The 19375-nt window shown below is 56.6% G+C and overlaps 1 protein-coding gene across 2 annotated transcripts in view; it reads right to left on the bottom strand.

The window, feature by feature from the left end:
- Positions 1-19375, bottom strand: part of Hpcal1 (hippocalcin like 1) — an 89204-nt gene that overhangs the window by 3462 nt on the left and 66367 nt on the right. Inside the window, exons 2-4 of one of the 2 annotated variants that reach the window (XM_046441252.2) lie at positions 16198-16285; positions 1099-1497; positions 65-170 (exon numbers count right to left, since the gene is read on the bottom strand). In XM_046441252.2, coding sequence (XP_046297208.1) covers positions 65-170; positions 1099-1476 — 484 coding nt within the window. In that variant the 5' untranslated portion in view covers positions 1477-1497; positions 16198-16285. The remainder of the gene's footprint in view (positions 1-64; positions 171-1098; positions 1498-16197; positions 16286-19375) is intronic. The other variant, XM_046441253.2, reaches the window with a different exon arrangement.

The raw sequence follows: 19375 nt of genomic DNA, 5'->3' as shown, positions 1-19375 counted from the left end.
GAGGGAAGTATCAACACCCTGTGACCCCATAACGTCACGTGAACACAGGTCCCCCTCTGCCTACCGTCATTGTTGGTGTCCATCTGCCGGAAGATCTTGTCCGTCCGCTTCTCCGGAGTGGACTCATCTTCCGGCATCTTCATCACAGAGGACACCATCTTATAGATGGCCTGCAGGAAGCACACAGGGGATGCTCAGGGGACGTTTCTGGGCATTTGGGGCAAGACGACAGCTTCCCACAGCCCCCAGCCAGCCAGGGGCAGAGAGAGTGGGTGCTCCCCGGCAGCTAGACCTTCTCCAATGAGAAGGTCCCTGCTGCTCAGTTCACCTTGGACAGATCTCACGGACAGGATGTGGAGAAAAGAGCCAGGCCCGTTTCAGCGAAGTTCAAGAGCACAATAGAATACCTCCCTGTGACGGGGGAAGGAGGGGAGGCATCTCGGGCGGAGGGTCAGGGTTGGGACAGTGCCAGGAAGGTGCTTGTGGGACCTACTGGGGGCTGGGAATGCTGAGTGGGGTGGCGGTCACATGTCTGCAGGATCTGAATCTGTGACTCAACCAAGTGCAGACAGAAAATATTGATAAGAAAATTGCACCCGTACAGATCTGCTGTCCTTGTTCCCTGAGCAATCCAGTGTGACTTACACTGTATTAGGAATGGTAAGTCAACTAGACCCGGAGGAACCGTGTAGGTCACACGCAGATTCTACACCATTTTATCTACTATTGTGCCATTTTGGTATCTGTGGGTGTCCTGGAACTAACCCCCCACAGACACCAAGGGATGAATGTGATTCTGAGCTCTGTTACCTCTTTAAGAAATCACCTCTCTGAATCTTAGAACTTGCGAAATGTCAAAAATGACCTACTCCATAGGGTTCTGAAGGTGAAAACTGATCCCAGTGTGCGCTGGGGCCCGGTGCTTACAGCAGGAGATTAATAAACTGGGCTTTTCCCATTGCTCTTTGTAAGGACCTGTCCAGTCCGTGACAGCTGATCACTTTCAATGGGCCCCAGATAGTGACCTGCCAGAATGACGGGTCGTGTGGCGAACACAGAGCAGGCGGTCCCCAGCCCTGGGCGCCCCGCGGCCGGTACCTGCACGATCTCCAGCATCTCGCTGCGGCTGATGTAGCCGTTGCCGTCCAGGTCGTACATGCTGAAGGCCCACTTGAGCTTCTGCTCCAGCTTGCCCCGCGAGGTCACGCTCAGCGCGATGATGAACTCCCGGAAGTCGATGGTGCCGTCGCCGTTGGTGTCGAAGGTGCGGAAGACGTGCTCCGCAAACTTGGAGGCATCGCCGTAGGGGAAGAAGTTGGCGTAGATCTTCTTGAACTCGTCCACGGTCAGGTGGCCGGTGGGGCAGTCCTTGAGGAAGCCCTTGTACCACTCCTGCAGCTCGTGGTCCGTGAACTCCGTGTTCTCGCGCAGGTCCTGCAGCACCTCGGGCCGCAGCTTGCTGTTCTGCTTGCCCATGGCGGCCGGCGGCGACGACACCTGCAGGACACAGGGGGGCTACGGTCACCGGGGCCCCAGACTGGCTCCCCCCATCCCACCCAGCTGGCTGAGAACGTCCCCTCTGCATCCATGCCATGGGCCGGAGGGACCCAAGCAGGACCTTCATTCTGCAAGCACCAGGTCCCAGCACACCCCAGATCACAAGGTGCTCTAGGGCCCTGAGCCCCGTGGAGAATGCAGAGCACTCCAGCGAGGTCCGGACGGACCCCACTCACAGGCCTTGGAGACAGAGGGCAGCCTTGGGAATGTGGAAAGGTGAGGGAAAACCAATGGAATGGAGCATGTCCAACGCCCCGGAGTGCTGTACACGTCATGAGATTAAAATAATTCCTCACTCTTGTCATCCGCCATCAGTTCAAGGCAAAGTGGCCAAGTTGGCCCATGCCTGACCCTTTGAGCTTCGGCTCCAGCTTGGGTTTCTCTTTGGGGTACTATGATTATGTTTTTATCCTTAGAACAGGTATCTGGAAACCTTGAGGAGCTCCCCCCTTCTTCTCTTGCCTTTGAGAAACGGCCCTGGTGGGAGAGGTTCTAGAATTGACATTAAGCAGGAAATGCTGTTCTGAGTGGTAATAGCAAAAAACGAGGCAATCATGGGACGTGGGACCGCACTGCACTTAAAAGCACAGCCCGTGGGCAGCTCTGCACGAGGCCTGGGTGATGTTTCCACGAGACGCTGATGTAGCTTCTGCTTCACCACCCCATTTTATTTTCTGACTTCACATTAACACGTGTACACGGCTCAACAATTTTTGAAGCACACAGAAGAATGGGAGGGGAGAAAACGACTTCCCCCCGAGTCTCCGAGGAAGCCACTCTGAACTACTTGTCCATTTATGAACTCTAAGCAGGAGGCACTGTGTCCCCGTATGGAAGATAAGAAACTCACTTCGCCCACATGGCCACCACTTCCTCCTCCTTCCGTGCCTCCTCCCCAGGTTTTATTAGTTTTACGTCGACCTGTTTTTGCTTTCGTCTTTATGACTTTAAGTGCTAAGCTTGACGTTCCTTTACTAGCCTCTCGTAGGACAGTTTGACGTTATCTTTCAAAACCACACGCACGCACTGTGACCCAGCTCCTGAAACCTCTCTACACACACTCCCACCTGGGCAGGCAACAGTGGCCGAGCTGCTGCCTACACCGCTGTGTGTAATGACCAGCAGCCCAGATGCCCCGTCACATCCTGACAAGAAACACTCTCCAAGACGGATCTTTAAGTGTGAAGTGTCGGTGCACCATGACATGAGAGCTTGCTGCCATTTGTGAATAAGAAATACTTCTGCTTGTGTATTCATGTCTCTGGAAGGACGGACTGGGAATGATGACCTTGGCCAGGGAATGAAAGGGGGCTTGATGGACAGGGGCCTCGTGGGTCTTTTGCTGTAAGCCTTCTTGCAATTTTAAAATGTTGAACTCTGTGCCCATATTTTTTATTCAAAGAACAGAGATACAAAAACAAGAGCCAAGCGGCTGGACACAGAGCTCTTGGCTCTCCCTTGGGAGGATGAGCTGCCGATTCCTTCCTCCTCCTTCCCCATCTAGCTTTTGTCCCTCTTCTTCATCAAGGTTTGCAAACTCTCCATTCTGCTTCTCCTTCAGGTTGATCCTAAACTGTGAAGCCAGCCTCTCTGCATAACCTGATTCTCAGTTTCCTGGTGATGCTGAGTGTAGTTTGGTGGGGCAGCCTGGGCCCTGGGAAGTGGTGGCCAGCCAGGTCCAGCTCTGAACACGCAGCCCAGGAGCCAACCTCCCCAGCTGCAGTGAGTCTGCCCTAAAACCAGGATACATGTGGCGCCTAATCCACAGAGTTGAGGAGTCACATTAAGCCTATGATGAATGTATAGATGGGGACGCTTTCCCCACTGGCCCCACTGCCCAGTTCTCTGACCTACCCTGGTCCTGGGTAATACCACCGGTTACCCTGTTACTTTGTGCTCTGAAGGCTCAAAAGCGATTGGTGTTTAGCATGGATAATTCACCCCGGGAGCTTAGTTTACTGACAAGATAAGCAACATGGCTAAAGCCACACTGGGAGCATGAGAGACCGGTCTGGGCCTGGGACAGGCTGGTCCATAAACCCCCAAGCTGGCAGAGCAGGACGAGCTGTCTCAAGAGTACTGTCCAGGGAGCTCCAATAATGAGGACGGGCAAGTGGCTGTCCATGGGGACAGGACTGGAGGAGTGCTGGGGCGTGCTGAGCTGAGCAAGGGCGACCCTCACAGGGGATGCCCAGGAGCCCGTGCTCTGGACCCAGGATGTGTGTGAGCGGCGGGTGGGGGCTGGGCTGCCTCCAAGAAGGTGCAGGAGAGAGAGGGTCCCGGGCCCCAGGCCTTCACTCCTGACCTCCCGTTGCTGCGGTTTCTGCGTAAGGTTTCCCCTAAGGCTTGTGGGTGGGGCAACCGGAACACTCAGAGGCAAAATGATCGGCTTATGGAGCCTCAGCCCGATCAGTGGGTTCACCACTCGACTGGACGAGCAGTCTGAAAGGACTGCTGCTGTACTGGGCGGCTGGGTCGGCGGTGGGATGCGGCTGGAGAAAGCAGGTCACTGGGCAGGCACCTGGAGGTCGTATTTTGTCCCTGGCACCTTGTTCTCTCTCTCCCTCTTTCTCTCCCCCTCTCCCCGCCCCTGTTTCCTGGCTGCCCTGAGCGAGCAGCGTTCCTCCACCACGCCCTTCCTCATGATGCTCTGCCCACCTCAGGCCCAGAGCAACGGAGTCTGCTGGCCATGAACCGAATCTCTGAAACCATGAGCCCCAAGTAAACTTTTCCTTCTCAGAACTGTTTGGGTTAGGCATCTTGGCGACAGCGATGAAACGCAGACTGACACATCCACCCTGAGAGGCGACCATCAGAAGCATCATCCCAGACAGGAGGCCTACCTGCCGGACACTTCACTTACTAGTCCCCCGTACCAACAAGCAAACAGATCCCAGGAGAGCCCTGAAGGTTCTCAGAGGAGAGGCCAGGACCTGGGCCCTGCTCTGCCTGGCTGAGGGCTGCAGCGGGGAGGATGGCCCAGGGGAGAGAAATTCAGTAACGGTCACGTGGCCATCACCACGTCTCAGCCCCCTGCTGGGCACCCCCGCACTTCCCGTTTCAGAACAGGCCCTTGTGTGACGCCCTTGGAGTCCAGGGTCCACTCGCCTAACTGAAAACCAAATCTCTGCTTGGACTAAGGCCTGATTTGCCTCAGAACCTGTCTGTGATTTATGTTCCTACAGATGCCACTGAAGTGACAAATTCGTAGCTCCCCCTGTGCCTAAAGTCAGGAAGGCTCCAGGGCTGGCCCGGCCCTAAGCTAAAGCAACTGGTAGGGCGCTTCGTCTGCTGGGGAAACCGCCTGCATGCCCAGGTCCTTCCATGTGTGTCCCGGAGGCTGACTGTGACTCCAGGACTCTGCCTCCTGCCCCCACCTTCTTTCTCTTGGCGTCCAGCTGGCCTAGCGCTGAGCAGGTGTGGTTGGGGGCATCCCTGCAGTTTCCGAACACAAACACCTGCCTTCAGGTTTCATTCCCTTGGGGCTAGGGAGCTCTCGACAAAGTCGGCACTCCAGTAGAGCCTGGGTGACCCTCCTTGGGATGCAGAGAGGGCTCAAGTGCCAGAGAGGACAGCGAGAGGGAGACTGCCTGGGGACCTTCAAACTGGGCCCCAGGAGCCCCGGAGGCCTTCCCAAGGCTCGGGGTGGGGGCTATGTGGTCCATGGAATAGGGAGAGGGGAGAAGGCCTCTGGGCCTGTGGACCCATCTCTGACCAGAGCAGGGTGCTTAGGTCTGCTTCTGCCTCTGATCTCATGCACAGACAGGGTTCTGCTGGCGACAAGACGTCTGAGACACAGACCCCCATCGCAAGGCCTGGAACAGCGCTGGACAGTGGAAGACTGCAGGTCTCTGGATGATGGACTGTTTTTACCCCATTTTTTGAAACTTCCCCCAACAACAAGGAGGAAAAGAAACAAAACGAAGGCCATGCTGATGACCTTGACCATATCCACGAGGAGACGCCTAGAACCCCAAGCACCAACAGGCACCAGTGGAGAGTGGGCAGGGAGAGGGCAAAGGCCAAGCAGAGCCAAGGGCGCCGACCCTGGGTGCCTGCAGGGAGGGGTAAGAGTGGGTAAAGGAGGAGCCCTGGCCAGTTAGGGGCTGCTTCCAGAAGGCCCAGACTGGAGGGCCTCAGTGTCTCAGGGAACACGGGGTTGTAGCTGGAAAGCACAGTTGGACTTAATCACATCCGAAAAGACCACAGGTTGAAAACGCATCGAAGACTCCTAACCCACCGACATCATGGCTTGGCACAGGCACTGGGAGGTCTCAGTGGTTCCCCTCGCTGTCACAGGGAACCTGGGAGCTGTGGCTACCGCCACTGCCCTGCACCCTGGAAGAGGATCGCACTGCAATACTAACCCCTGAAAAGATCAAAGTTTAACATTTGAAGTCTGGTGGTTTCTGCTGAATGAAATATATATGAAAAAAAAAAAATCTGTGTTAAGTCAGGACCACGTGCACGTGTGAAACAGCCTGAGCCCAGAGGGCCTGCTCCTCTTACTCCTTTTCCTCCTGCCCAGCTGCTAGACTACATTTCCCAGCCTCCCTTGCAGTCAGGTGCTCATGTGACCGTGGCTGGCCAATGGAATGTGTGCAGTGATTGATGCCCACCACTTCTGTCTGACCCTTGACTTCCAGTGCAGCCCTTCTTTCCACACTTTCCTGCTGTGGGTGGGATGCAAGGTTCCAGGGAAGGACTTGAAGGCTCCACAGGGTGCAGACCCCACAGCCTTCCTCAGCCAGGCCACCTCCTCTGAGGTACAGCTCCCCAAAACGACTGGAGTACCATCTCCTCAGTCCTCCTTCGGAGGGTGCATGACTACCATGTCTTGGTGCATGGGTGCGGAGTCGCCCTCTGCTAATCACAGGTGTCTCAGGGACGAGGGAGGGCACAGAGCGGCACCCTCCCCCTCCTGGTCACGCCTACTGTCATCAGGAACCACGCCTCTGCAGTGTTCCGTGCTGTCACAGCCCTGACCAGTATGGAGTCCCCACACTCAGCTTAGCAGAGGGACTTTTCCTCCAGCTCCAAAAGGAGGAATAGTTTTTGGAGAGACTCAGGACAGGGGAACAGACTGAAGAGCCAACAGAAAAGGGGTGAGTCAAGGCAAAGCTCCCACAGAGAGCCCAGCAAGCAGAGGAGGGCCAGCCGGGACCAGCCCCCAACAAGGGCCGGGAGGGAGCCCCCACAGAAACTCACTATGTGGTCAGGGGCTGGTGCTCAGCACTCTCCAGTTAGCTGGGCTCTGGGAGTGCCGAGTCTGGGGCTGAGGCCAGTGCAGGGCCTGCTCTCTGGATCCCCAGGCTGCTATGGCACAAGTACAGACAGGATGGACCCTAGAAAGTGACATGGAGTGGGCTTCCTGGGAGGCCCTGTTCAGTTCTGGGCAGGGCAGGGGGACTAGGTGGTTTGCCTAGGAAGATGGCAACGGGAATCAAAACTGAGGGACAAAGGCTCAGTGCCCACAGACCACATCCGGGGAAGACACCGCAGAGACTCCAGGACGGAGAAGCGGGGTCTGCTTTGCTCAGCTGGGGGCGGCCACATGGTCTCCACTGCAGGGTGAAGGGTCAAGGTTCTGTGAGGTCTTGCTTGTCTGCAGCCGGCTGCTGTGGGCCCAGGGGCATCTGAGGTGGGAGCGGGCCTCCTCGTATCCTGTGTTCCCAGGGTTCTTTCTCTGCCAAGATCCTGAGCAGCGAGGGAGACCCCAGCTGCTCTCAGCTGGTGTCCACCGCTGCTCCCTCCCTGGTAAACTTGCTGTCGGGACAGCTTCACAAGATGGCCTTGCCACTATAACTTTTATGAAGCCATTAAACGGAGCCTGTGAATGTCAAATAAAGCTGACGGCTACCCATGCCCTCAGTCCCTCACCAGGATAGCTCGTGTGTGCTCAACAAAGGCCCACATGAAATATTTAACACAAAGGACCTCATTTTAGCTCTCCCAGAGGCTCTCGGGCAAGGAACAGGGGATGCAGAGCACACTCCAAGCAGTGGTGACCCCTCCGTTATTAATTACAGAAATGAGCTAGGCTCCTTGACGCTTGGCTGTCTGGGAAATGGTGGACGAAAAGCAGTCAGAGAGCTACTGCTCACACTTCCCAGCAGAAATGCCACCTGGCTCTGGTCATTAGGCAGACCCAGGCGTGGCTCATCAGAATCTCTTGCTTTCACGTCCAAGGAGGTTGGCGTGGTAAGAAATGGCGGTACCAGGGGAGGGCAGCCTATGTGAGGGCACAGCCTTCTCCTGCTTGGCTTAAAACCCTTTATGTTCAAACAGGACTCGAATCAGACAGGCCACAGCCTTCTAAGAGCACCAGAGACGGCGTCTGATTTCTGGTAATGGAACTTGGGGGAGGGAGTTAATGTAGCACTGACACCCATCTCTCTAGGTCTCAGTTACTCTGTTATTGTTCTTAATGTGCTAAATTGTAAAAAAAAAAAAAAAAAAGAGTCAACATGTAGCTGGGGAGCCCTATGAAAATATGTAACCCGAAGCCGGTACTGCTGACAAATGAAAGCCTCTTTAAATGGCGTGGTTCTACCAGCGCCACAGTGAGGCCCCTGGGACCCGAGGCTCCAAAGGCCCATTAGCCACAGCTCAGCAGCGGCCCAAGGCGCCGGTGGCATTTCATCCCATTGCTCAAAAGTACTCCCATCACTCAGGGCTCCAAAGCTTGCTGCCAGACGGAGACACTTGGAGGGAAGATGAGGGAGGAGGTGGGGACCCCAGGTCCTGGTGAAGGGCCAAGGCTCAGGAAGAGGCTAGAGCAGTTTTGCAGTGAATCTGAACTTGAAGGGATTCTGAGGGCTGGTTTGAGAGGGGAGCCTGTTCTGTCTGGGCGGAAACGAAGGCGGAGGCAGAAAACGGCTGCAGCTCCAGCTCCTTTGCCCCATGACCCCTGGACAAAAATTCCTCTTGGGGCTGAGCCATGGTCCTGGGGCTGACTGCAGTTTTCAAAACAACTCGGCTCTCTGTCCTTTCTTCAAATAAGCAGGTGAGAATCAAACCACCTGCAGTGTTGGCTTCCTACACAGTTCCCCAGGAGGGGACAGTCCTGTTCTGGGGGGTGTGCCTTTGCCAGGGATGAGGTGCAGGTGCAGGCGCAGGTGCAGCAGGCAGACACTAGAGGGCGGAGTTGGGCAGGCTCCCCAGGACTCTGGCCCCTCCACTCATCAGCATGGGTACCTCATCTCTCCGTCTACACTCTAGGGCTGCTTTGTCCAGTACAGTAACCACCAGTCACAGGCGGCTATGGAGCACTTAAACTGTGGCCAACCCAAACTGCCCTCAACCTGAAATACATACTGGGTCAAGCCTTTAATATGTTAAAAAATGCATTTAAAAAAATTTAATTTCTAGGGTGTCGGACTGGAGGTCTGTTCTCCTAGCTGTGTCCATCTCCACCTCCCAGGGGTGGGGGTCTTCCTGCCACTCTCCAGCGATCATTGAGCCTCATCACACAGCCTTCTGTGAGGGGCTCTGAGCTGCTGCCCAGCAGGGAGGGGGGCAGGTTAGTGGCGACCACGCTCAAACTCTGGGAAGAATAAGGAGAGGGACAGGAAGTGCCCACAAGGGCAATGCTTCCCTTGCGGAGCCTGCTAACCTGTCAGGAAAGGAGACTCAGTGGTAAAGGCCCACGAGTATCCACCACACACAAGTCCTCTGCTCCTACAGACCAGGCCAGAAGTGGGCTGCGATGCCCTGGGCAGGGCCAGGCCAGAGGGAGCCGGGTGGGAAGCCAAGTGCAGAGTCCCAGGCAGAGCTTTGCTTTGAAGGTGAGTAGGGGCTTCTGGTGGCAGAGCCCAGGCTGGAGGGCGATGGAGCCTGATCTGCCCTCGCTCCATCTCAGTTACCTCCTGGTGCCTGGTCGGAGCTCTTCCTGTGCCTGTTTTGCCCCCTCACCCTGGCACGCCCACCAGACAGGTGATGTTCCTAAAGAGACGTCCTCGGGCCCAGGGTTTGGGTGCCATGTGGAGCCAGTCTGTGCCTCTGTGTGTGTTCCTTCGTGATGTGACGGGGTGAGGTCTGCACTGGAGTTCTCCAGGGGGTCAGACACAGGGAAGGGAGGCAGGAAGAGCTGGGGGTCCTGCAGCCCATGACTGTGTGGTCACAAGGGTAGGGGCCAGCCCCACTCACACGGGCCTGACGGAGAAGAATGCCCAGCCTGATCGGGGGGAGATGGGCCCAGGGAGAGCAAGGGAGACACTGGAAGGCAGAGCTTGTCCTGTCTCGCCTGCCCCCACCTCGTGGCCACACTGCTGGTCCCTGCCTGAGGCCCCCGCCCTGGCTCAGCGGGGCTCCCTGTGTGTGATTAGGCATGCGGACCTGGGACACGCTGGAGCAACCCCTGGGGGCTGGGAATGACTCACATGCCCAACCATGGCTGGGTGGGAAGATCAGCACGTCAGAGTTAAATCTCGATCCCACTGCCAGGCTCCGGGCCAGGATTGAGCAATGAATGGCCCTTCCCCAGAGGACAAAGGACAAAACTGCCCCTCCAGGGCTGGTTCTACTTGTCCAATGACTCAGCCCATCTGGCCAGTGGCCACCACCCAACACACCCAGAGGACACATGTGGCCCTGCAGGGGTGTTGAGCTGGGCTCTGGAGTCAGGCAGGGCTGTGCCTGGGTCTCAATGCTCCAGACCACAACTCAGTGTGCACCTCTGCAAAATGGGCTTGCAGTCAGGGCTGGCTGTGTAGGAGGGGTGCCGGCCGGCAGGTCCACAGGGGATGTCCCATCCACACTCCACGGCCAGCCAGGGTCTCCTTTCCTTGTCTGGTTGGTTGTATGCTCCCAGCTCTCTCTCAACCTCTCTGGGCTCCATTTTCTTGACTGCAAAAGGGGAATGAGGGTCCCTACCTGTTGATTGACAGTGCAGCTTAAGGACACAGGGACCGGAGCTGTAAAAGGCTCTGACAGGCTGAAAGCACCAGACAAACACATGGAGGCAGCATCACAGCTTTGATGAAGAAAGAAACGCCAGGCGCAGGTGATGAGCTTAATCACAATACCGCGACGCAGAGCCAGGCGGAGCTGCGGCCGCGGGCTGGGCTCGCTGGAGCTCGTGGCGCTTCCTGGCAGACTGGTGGCTTTGCTTGGCACCACACAGCGGCATCCAAAACCAGGTCCTCAAGGCCTGGGCGGGAGAGAGCTGGGGTCACAGCAGTCCAGCTGGGGCGGGTCAGTGGAATTCCAACTCCTGGGCCTCAGAGAGAGCAGAGGGGAAAGCCCAGAAGAAACAGTCATGGGCCGCGGGCTGCGCCTGGCAAAGTGGCCCCAGCAGGATGAGGTCTCCTCTTCCCTGGCAGGATGTGTCCTGGGGGACCTGGGGCTGCCGCCTGGTTTGGAGCCCTTTTTAACGGGAACCTGGAGGGCGGGGGCCATTCCACACTTGCCCAGAGAACCCCCAGGATCCTGAGGACGGAGGGGAAGTCAGACCTGTTGGTGGACAGGCTGCGGGTGGGCCGGGATGTGCGCACACCTCACCTCCCTGCCACAGACACCTTCACGCCACCCGTCACATACACGCCCACATCCCTGTGCCATACGTGCAGCCCACACACCTGTGTGGCGTGTGGTCCCGCCATTCCCTGTCCAAAGGCCTCAGCCCTGACTCTGCGGGAGAGAGGCCCAGCCAGGGGAGGGCTGCTGAGGAGCGAGGGGGGGTCCTCACACAGCAGGGCGGCTGCAGGACTCCACTCCTACGGGCTCCTCCGTAGAGTAACAGGGGCCAGGCTGCCCGTCCGTCCACTGCACTGCCCTTTAGGCACTAGGTTGGCACAGCTGAGGACCAAGCACGGGGCCTGGTGGAAGAAGGGCGGGGGAGGGCGGTACCCGAGCTCAGGTGGGCTGCAGTGAGGAAGGGTGGCCAGGAGCTCCAGGAGGAATCCTAGTGTCTTAGAGGCCAGAGCGTGAAAAGGAGAGGGCGGGACAGCGTGCAGTGGCTGAGAGGGACAGGGCGGGGCAGGCCACAGCTGCAGAGGGGCAAGGCCGGCTGCAGGACGGGGTCCCGGGGCAGGAGCCGCCCCAGCATCCAGGCTTCAGGCACAGGCCCTTGGGGACACCCCCAACAGCAAGTCCCTTGTTCCTGCGACACAGGTCTGGCCTGTTACTATGGGCAGCTTCGTGGGCAATGAACAGACTCAGAATGAGACTAACATTAAGGAGGATGGAACAATATAGAACAATGTAGAATAGTCTAGATCCACCAGTGTCAAGGGAGGAGGAGCAGCCGGGCAAACGGAGGAAGACACCTTTCAACTCCAGGAATTCAGGCTAGCTACTTGAAGAGCAGCTCCGATTTATACAGATCAAGTTAAAACCCAAATTAATAAAAGCAAGGGCTGGGTGACGGGCGTTGACGAGGAACAGACAGAACTCCGCTGTCCTGCTCAGCTTCAGAATGGGCTCGGGGCCTGGCTGGCGGGATCGATCACGTGCCCTGACACTTTCTTTCCTCCTCTGTCAAATGTGGGTTTGAAGCGCACCGTCCCTGAAGTACAGCCCAGCTCCAAAACACGGCTTTGAGTCTGTCCCCAGCGGAGCCTTCTAGAGGACCTGAGGCCTGTGCCAACATCACTGTGTCCTCGCTCCAGGGTCTTGGTTGGCAGCCACTGCCCAGCTCTTTTCCCAGGCGATGGCAGAAAGCTGAATGTCTGCCTGGTCCCTGGTTGAGTGATGACTAAATTCTCAAATGATGGGCCCCAGAGGAACTCATTCCAAATTTCAAATTCACGTGCCCCTGATGAATGAGGCTTGGTGGCAGCCTCGCACGTCTGTGAGAAGCAATGTCACTAAGTTGAGGCCTAAGTGGAGTCTTTAAGACACGCGTGGCCCCTGGAGGGTTTGGGTGCTCTGACAGATGGCTCTGTCCTCAGGACAGAGTGTCCCCTGTGATGTGCTGCCCACTGCTGAGCTCGTGAAGTGGGGGCGTCTCCTTGGTGTCCGCTTATGGCTCTCACCCACCGGGCCAAAAACTTTTCTTTTTTTTTTTTTTTTTAATTTGGAAGAAAGCCTCCAGGGGATCATCTCATGTGCATTTGACTCATGTCTATCGTCTTTGGGAAGAAATAAAAACAATAAGTTATTTTCACTAAAATGGCATCAGCCCAGGGAAACATTAGGCGCAAGAATGGGGACATGCCAGCTGCCCCTTGGTGGCCCCAGTGGCCACGGTCTTAAGTCTCATTAGAGAATGTGTTTACAGTCAGGAGTGGGGACAGTTCAGAAAAGCTGCCCTTTGCCACTTTTATTCTTTAAATCACACCACCAGAAGCCACAGAGTCTTCAGAGGTGTTGGGCGACATAGATCTACGTACAGAAAGTGTCGATGAATGTGCTTTAACTGAACACCCACACTGTGAAACGCAGAGCTGTTTGGGGATATACACAGACATACAAGGTGCCTTTAAAGTGTTGACTCTCTGGAGGGGAAAGTGAGGCCCAAGTCTCCTCTCTCCTCATGCCCCAATTCATCGCCTCCTTTGCCAGGCACTGTCTGGGTACCGGGTGGCGGGAGGGGGACGGGGAGGCAGCCATTCCAAGATGAACCCACAGACTCATGAGCCCCGGTCTCTCCCTATTTTTCCCCAAGGACAAGGAGCCAGGTTCCATTTACCCAGGGCGCAGCCAGAAATAGTCCCACAACCACTTAGCACAAGTTCTGAAACAAAGGAAGTGCACAGTGATTGTTTGATGGGAGGAAGGAAGGAAGTCAGGGAGGGAGAGAGGGAGAAAGCCCCCGGATTCCGGGGCACTCCTTCCAGAAACCTCCAACCCGAAGATCTGCCCCCCCCCACATGTGGTTCTGTGGCCCAAAGGCTCTCCAGCCCCTGAGCACCGTCCAGTCCCTCTGAGAGACCACCTTCCTCGCCCCGCCCACACCTCCGACTTCTCCAGCTGACTCTTGTCAAAGGGCCAGTTTTTTGGAGCCCCTCTGAGGCCCCAGAGATGAACAGGGCAAATATCTGTTAAGTATCTCTTGTGTTCTCTGGTTATCTCCAGGTTAAAAATTTGCACATGAGGTCCGATGAGTCCAAGACTATTCATGGGGTCAAGTAGAGAGGAAAATGTGGCACCTGGGCTGTCCCAGGAACCCTGGGCCGTGTGCCAGGGCAGGCTGGATTCCTCTAGAAGGGAAGGAAGGACTGGTGTGGACTCCACCTGGAGAGGCGGGGAAGAGGGAGGGGAAGCGCAGGGTGGGCTCCCGCCAGCTTGTAGGCCTGATCCAGGCGCCCACGTGTCTGGAGAGCCTATGGTTTGTTCCTCTGAGCCTCCTGCTCGGCACCCCCACCCCAGCACTGACGCAGCCTGCCTGTGTCACCCACCCTTCCTTCTCTCTGCCCTTCTCCTCCTACCCAGGCTCATGGGGGATCTGCTGTGGCACCTCACACAGAAGCTGACATGGAGCAGGTGCCTGGGAGCGGCGGACGGGCAGTAATCCCCATGCCAGTGCCCGGGGTCCTGCAGAGGAGCCAGGATGCCAGCTCCCACCTCCACTGACCACAGGAGTAAAAACGCCTGCAGCAGGGTGTGCGTGCCCATTGCCCACAGCACCTGTCTGGCGGGGCTGGTCGCTGGACGAGGGTGGAGGATGCCCACAGGAAGTGATACTGCACAGTCACCCTAAAAATAAGACTCCACTTTCAACAGAGGAAGGATTTTCCCCACCCTGGTGCCCTGCCCCGTGACCACAGTGTCCAGGCAGGAGGCTGTTTGAGAGCCAGGGTGGGCGTCTGTCCAGGATGCTGCCTGGGACCTGTGGCCTGGTCAGCACTGTGAGGGCCACAGCCTGGCACTAGAGGAGGTGAGCCTGGGTCAAGCTCTCCTGCAGACCCGAGCCTGCAGCCCCTGCCAGCCTAACCTGAAGAAGAGCCGCTGCCCGACCACCTCTCTAGACGCCACAGCAATCTTCTGAGGCTCTGAGCAGAGCTGCCTGCTTGGAGGACCCAGTGCGTCCACCGTGGGGTGCTGGCGGCACCGAGAGGCCACCTGGGCTGTTTTCCACACTGTGCCGAGAGCTGTGCTCCCACCCGCCTGACCCCTCTTCTTGCCCCCTCCTTCCTGATCCTCTTGCCGCTCCTCCACTCCCCAGGCAGTGCTTTGCCAGGGGACCTGGGCGCAGCTGCGGCTCAAGGAGAAACGTGCTGCCCCAAGCCTCCACAGGTCCTTTTTGGGTCATTTCCCTGTGAGGCCTCCCCTAAGAACTCTACCCAAAATGGGAGTCCAGGCAGCACCCTTGATGCCTGTTTCCAACTCTACTGTACATTGAGTCAGGTGTCACCGTCCCCTGCTTGACACAAAGTCCCTAGGGCAGGCTTCATTGTGGTTTCTCTACCAGTGGAAGCCCAGAGCCTGCGGGCTTGCCTGGCACACAGTATGTGCTCAATAAACACATCCCGAGTGAATGCTGTGTGGCTGTGGGGAGACGGGGCCCCAGGCCTGGGCACACAGGTGCAGACAGAGAAAACCCTACCTCCCACTGAGCATCACCTGACCGCTGACTCCACAGCGAGGGATGTTTGGCTAGGGATGTTCATGTCAGGAAGCACATCAGACCCCCGGCACTTCTCTCTTGTGGGTGGGGGTTACCGAGCACTGACTGTGTGTGGCACTGAGGTGCCCTCAGGATGGGCAGGGACCCCACAGGCCTTGGCTCTCTGCACCTGCTGCAGCTTCCTGATGCCAGTCTCCATTCTCAGCAGAACCCCACTAGGCCCCTGTGCACTATGCTGACGCTTGGGGGGCGTGTATACAGGTGGCATCCAGTACTGCACACGCAGGCATGGTCCCTCCCATTGCTCAGCTCTGATGGAAGGACTCAAAGGAGGAAAACAGCACCTTCCACATGCAGGTGGGGGTGGGGGTGAGGACCAGTGACCCGCCCACCGCCCTGACTCCAAGGCAGAGTCCCCGGCAGGGTGTCTCCTCCTGAGCAGTGACAGCGTCCACAGGGTGTGCAGACATCCCCTCCTAGGAAGACCAAGCAGAAGCACTCCACCCACAGGAAGGCGGGCATGGCGCTCCCTGTGCCCTGGAAACCCGACCCGGCAGCATGGGTACCTGGCAGGAAAGCAACCCCACCCAGGGCTCAGGGGCCTGATGGGACCGGCCACCTGGGGACGGCGCCTGCCTCGGAGATGCCAGCCCGAGCTGGGTGGGACTCCTGGACACCTCTGCGGTGGAGGCTGCAACTGTGACAGGTTTCAGGTCCACATTTTAGCCCCCAGCTGAGTGCCGTGCAGGGTGCCCTGTGGGTCGGGAAGGCGGGAATCACTAAGTCACCAGCCCCCTGGGTGCTCCAGACTGTGGTGGGCTGAGAGGAAAACGGAGGACCAAAGAAATACTGAAAGACAGATGCCCCTTTCCCCTCGGGCAAATCCCTAACTCTCCCTGGACGGAAGCACCGGGATCAAGTGATCTGCCCAGAAAGGCCCAGCCCCGAGATGGATCTTCCCGGCCTCATCCCTGGGCCTGTTCCTGGCCCCCACTGCTCGTCTTTCTTGGTCTTCATGCTGAGCTGGGTGAAGTCCCTGCAAGTGGGCAGGACCCACAGGTGGCAGGAGTCCCCCTGCCACCCTTGGCCCTACCCAGCCCCAGGGCAGTGAGGCTACAGGAGTCACTTACCGGAGGCCAAGTGGAGGCTGAGAGGAGCAGGGGTCAGAACCTCGAGGGGCAGGATGCGTGGGCTTGCCCGGGCTGCTAGACCATGCCCCTGGAAGAGAGAAGCCAGGGTCAGGCGGGAGGCAGGCGCGCCCGGCCCCCAGCCCACCACCTCTCCCTCCAGTTGGTTCTGCACACCTGCGACAGGGACCACGGCTCTGTGAGCCCCACACGGACAGAAGCCAGTGGGGAGACGCTGGCCGCCCCTCAGCTGGCGCAGGCGCTCGGCCTCCGTTCCGACCCGCTGCCCCAGCTGGGTCTGTGTATCTCGTGCACATGGTACGCATTTTTAACAGACTTCATTTTTAGGGCAGCTGTAGGTCCATGGCAAACTGAGGAAGGTGCAGAGATACCCCACGTACCCTGTCCCCTCACACACACAGCCTCTGCGGCTCTCGACATCTCACACCAGAGTGGGACATTTGTTATAGCAGAGGGGCATCATTGTCACCCAAGTCTGTGGCCTACAGCAGGGTTCACTCTGGGTGCTGCACATTCTGTGGGTTTTCAGGGTAAACACTGACTTGTATCCACCACAAGTGTCACCCAGGCCAGTGACCCGGCCCTGAATGTCCCCGGTGCCCTGCCTCGTCCTGTGTAAGCTCACGGTGCCTTCAAGCCATGGGCTCCCTGAACCCTGCTTTGACACTTGGGGAATCGAGGCCCAGGTGGGCCAGGGACTGGGAGCCCCCTGAAGACACAGCAGTGGGGCAGAGGCAGAGTGCACCAGGTGCTGTGCCTGTCACCACTTTGTCGCCTACCTCCCACCACACAGGCAGGGTTGTCCTCACCCTTCCCAGTGAGGAGGAAGCGACTCTGGGGCAGCCCTGTCACACTGCACTAAGTGGAGGGGGGAATGCCTCAACACAAGTCTCCCACCCCAAGCCCCACTCTCAGCTGCTCTTGTGAATTAAACTCCATCTAAGAGGCGCAGCTATCACCACTCCCAGGGCGGGGTGGGGGCTCTCCAATTCCCAGGCTGGCACAGGCGAACACAGTCCCCAGGCTCTTGGTGGACACTCTGCCTGCCGCATTACACCATTAATGCCAAGTGGCCTCGCCGGGCTGCATTCCCTCAGCTGTCCAGGTACAAAGATTCCACGTCACCCACTTTTAGGGACAGCCCTGGGTGACAATAAGCTCAGTGCTGGCTGACCTCAGGCAGCCACTTCTAATCCTCAGAGTTGCTTTCTATCCAGCCTCCCTGTCCCTCAGAAGGGACCGTTGGCTTCAGGGGAAGCTCTGGCGTGGGAGGTGCAAGGGGAAATTCTGGTTCCACATGGGCCTCTGCTGCCGAGTGACCTTGGGCGTGCCCGTGACCTCTGCCATGGTCAGTATCCCCATCTAGGACCAGGCAGGTGGGCTGGACCTTAGAGGGGGGGCCAGGGCCAGCTCCAACCCCAGGCTTGCTAGCAGGAGGGTCTTGTTTCCAGAGGCCTTCGGGGCAGGGCTCCCAGGCTGCCTGGGAACACTCCATTAACTTGAACTGCAAATTTCCTCCTGGCTCTATCGCTGAGCCACAGGGGCTCCCTAGCCACCAGCTTTCCAGTGACAGATAAAGATTACAGTCCTTGCTTGAGACGGCATCAAGGAGCAGAAGTCATTATGCAGAAATAATTATGTCGAGTTATGTCTGGTTGCTCCTGATATCTGTCAAGTGATTGTCTTACACATCGTCAGGCCTCTTCCTTTCTAGAAGAGCGAAATGCAGAGGCCCGGGTGACTCATGCGGCACAACAGAGCACGGCTGTGCGGCTGCAAACTCCTCCTGCATGCTGGGCGCCAGCCTCGCAGGAGCAGGTGCTCTCTTCTGGTGCCCTCTGGCTGAGCCCTGGGAGACAGAAGGTGTCAAAGACACAGCCTCTGGGAGCAGCGTCATCAAACTCATCCCAGGGACCTGCGCTGGGCCTCCTTCAAGGCCCTTTCCACACTTCACTTCCTCTGCGGGTGCTTCCTGACACCCAGAGCCCCAGCCCTAGTTCCTGTAGGCCTAAGGCTCCTCCCTTCCTTAGGTTCGGGTTCTCCAAGAAACAATGTAGCCTGTGACCAGGCCCCGCCCACAGGGCACTCCCAGCTCTTGACAGGGGCTAGCCCAGAGCTGAGCTGCAGGAGAGCTGGAGGGAGAGGGGGCAGGGCTCCAGTCCCTGGTTCCTTCTGTGTGATCTTGACCTGTACTTCACTCCCCCGCTGTCCTCCCCACATCAGTAATACGCTACCTAGCTCATCAAGTTTTGGTGAAGATTGAGTTAATACACACACACACACACACACACACAAAATGCTTGGCACCTAGGAAACTCAATGACATCAACTATGAAGGGGCTGGGAGAAGTTCAACTATAAAGACACCAACAAGACCTGCAACAAGTGAATAAGCAATCAGAAAACTACCCACAAACAAAGCCCAGGCCCAGAGGGTTTCACTGCTGAATTCTCTATAAACATTTAAAGAACACCAATTCTTCACAAACTCCTCCAGAAAATAGAAAAGGAGGGTACATTTACCAAGCTCATTATAGGAGGTATCACCAGGATATAAAACCACAGAAAGGTGTCACAAGAGGATGAAGTTACTTACCAAAATCTTTTATGAATATAGATATAAAAGTCCTTCAGAAAATAGTAGCATACCAAGGGCATCAATATGTACAAAGGATCATACATCATGATCAAGCAGGATTTATCACAGGAATGCAAGGTTGGTTTGCCATCCAAATATATACACTAAGCCAATAAATATAAAAAACAAATGTCACAAACTCATCTCAATAGAAGGAGAAAAAGTGTTGACAATATCCAACACCCTTGCATGATAAAAACACTGAGAAAACTAGCACAGAAGGGAACTTCCTCAATCTGACAACGGGTATAGTTAACATCATGTTTAATGTTGAAATACTGGCTACGTTCTTCCTAAGATTAAGAATTAGACAAGGATGCTTACTTTTGCCACTTGTATTCAAAATTGCACCAAATTTCTAGCCAGAGCAATTAGGAAGAAAAAAAAAAGATAATCAGACTGGAAAGGAAGAAATAGAATTATCTCCATGTTCTGATGACATGGTTTTATATATAGCAAATGTTCAGGAATCCACTAAGAAAATTAGAATAATAAACAAGTTCAGCAAAGTTGCTGGATATA

Source organism: Marmota monax, unplaced genomic scaffold, assembly GCF_021218885.2.
Source record: "Marmota monax isolate L192 unplaced genomic scaffold, Marmota_monax_Labrador192_F-V1.1 WCK01_AAM20220418_F8-fsc00010, whole genome shotgun sequence".
NCBI classification, from domain to species: Eukaryota; Metazoa; Chordata; class Mammalia; order Rodentia; family Sciuridae; genus Marmota; species Marmota monax.
This window is presented reverse-complemented; position numbering and strand designations above follow the sequence as displayed.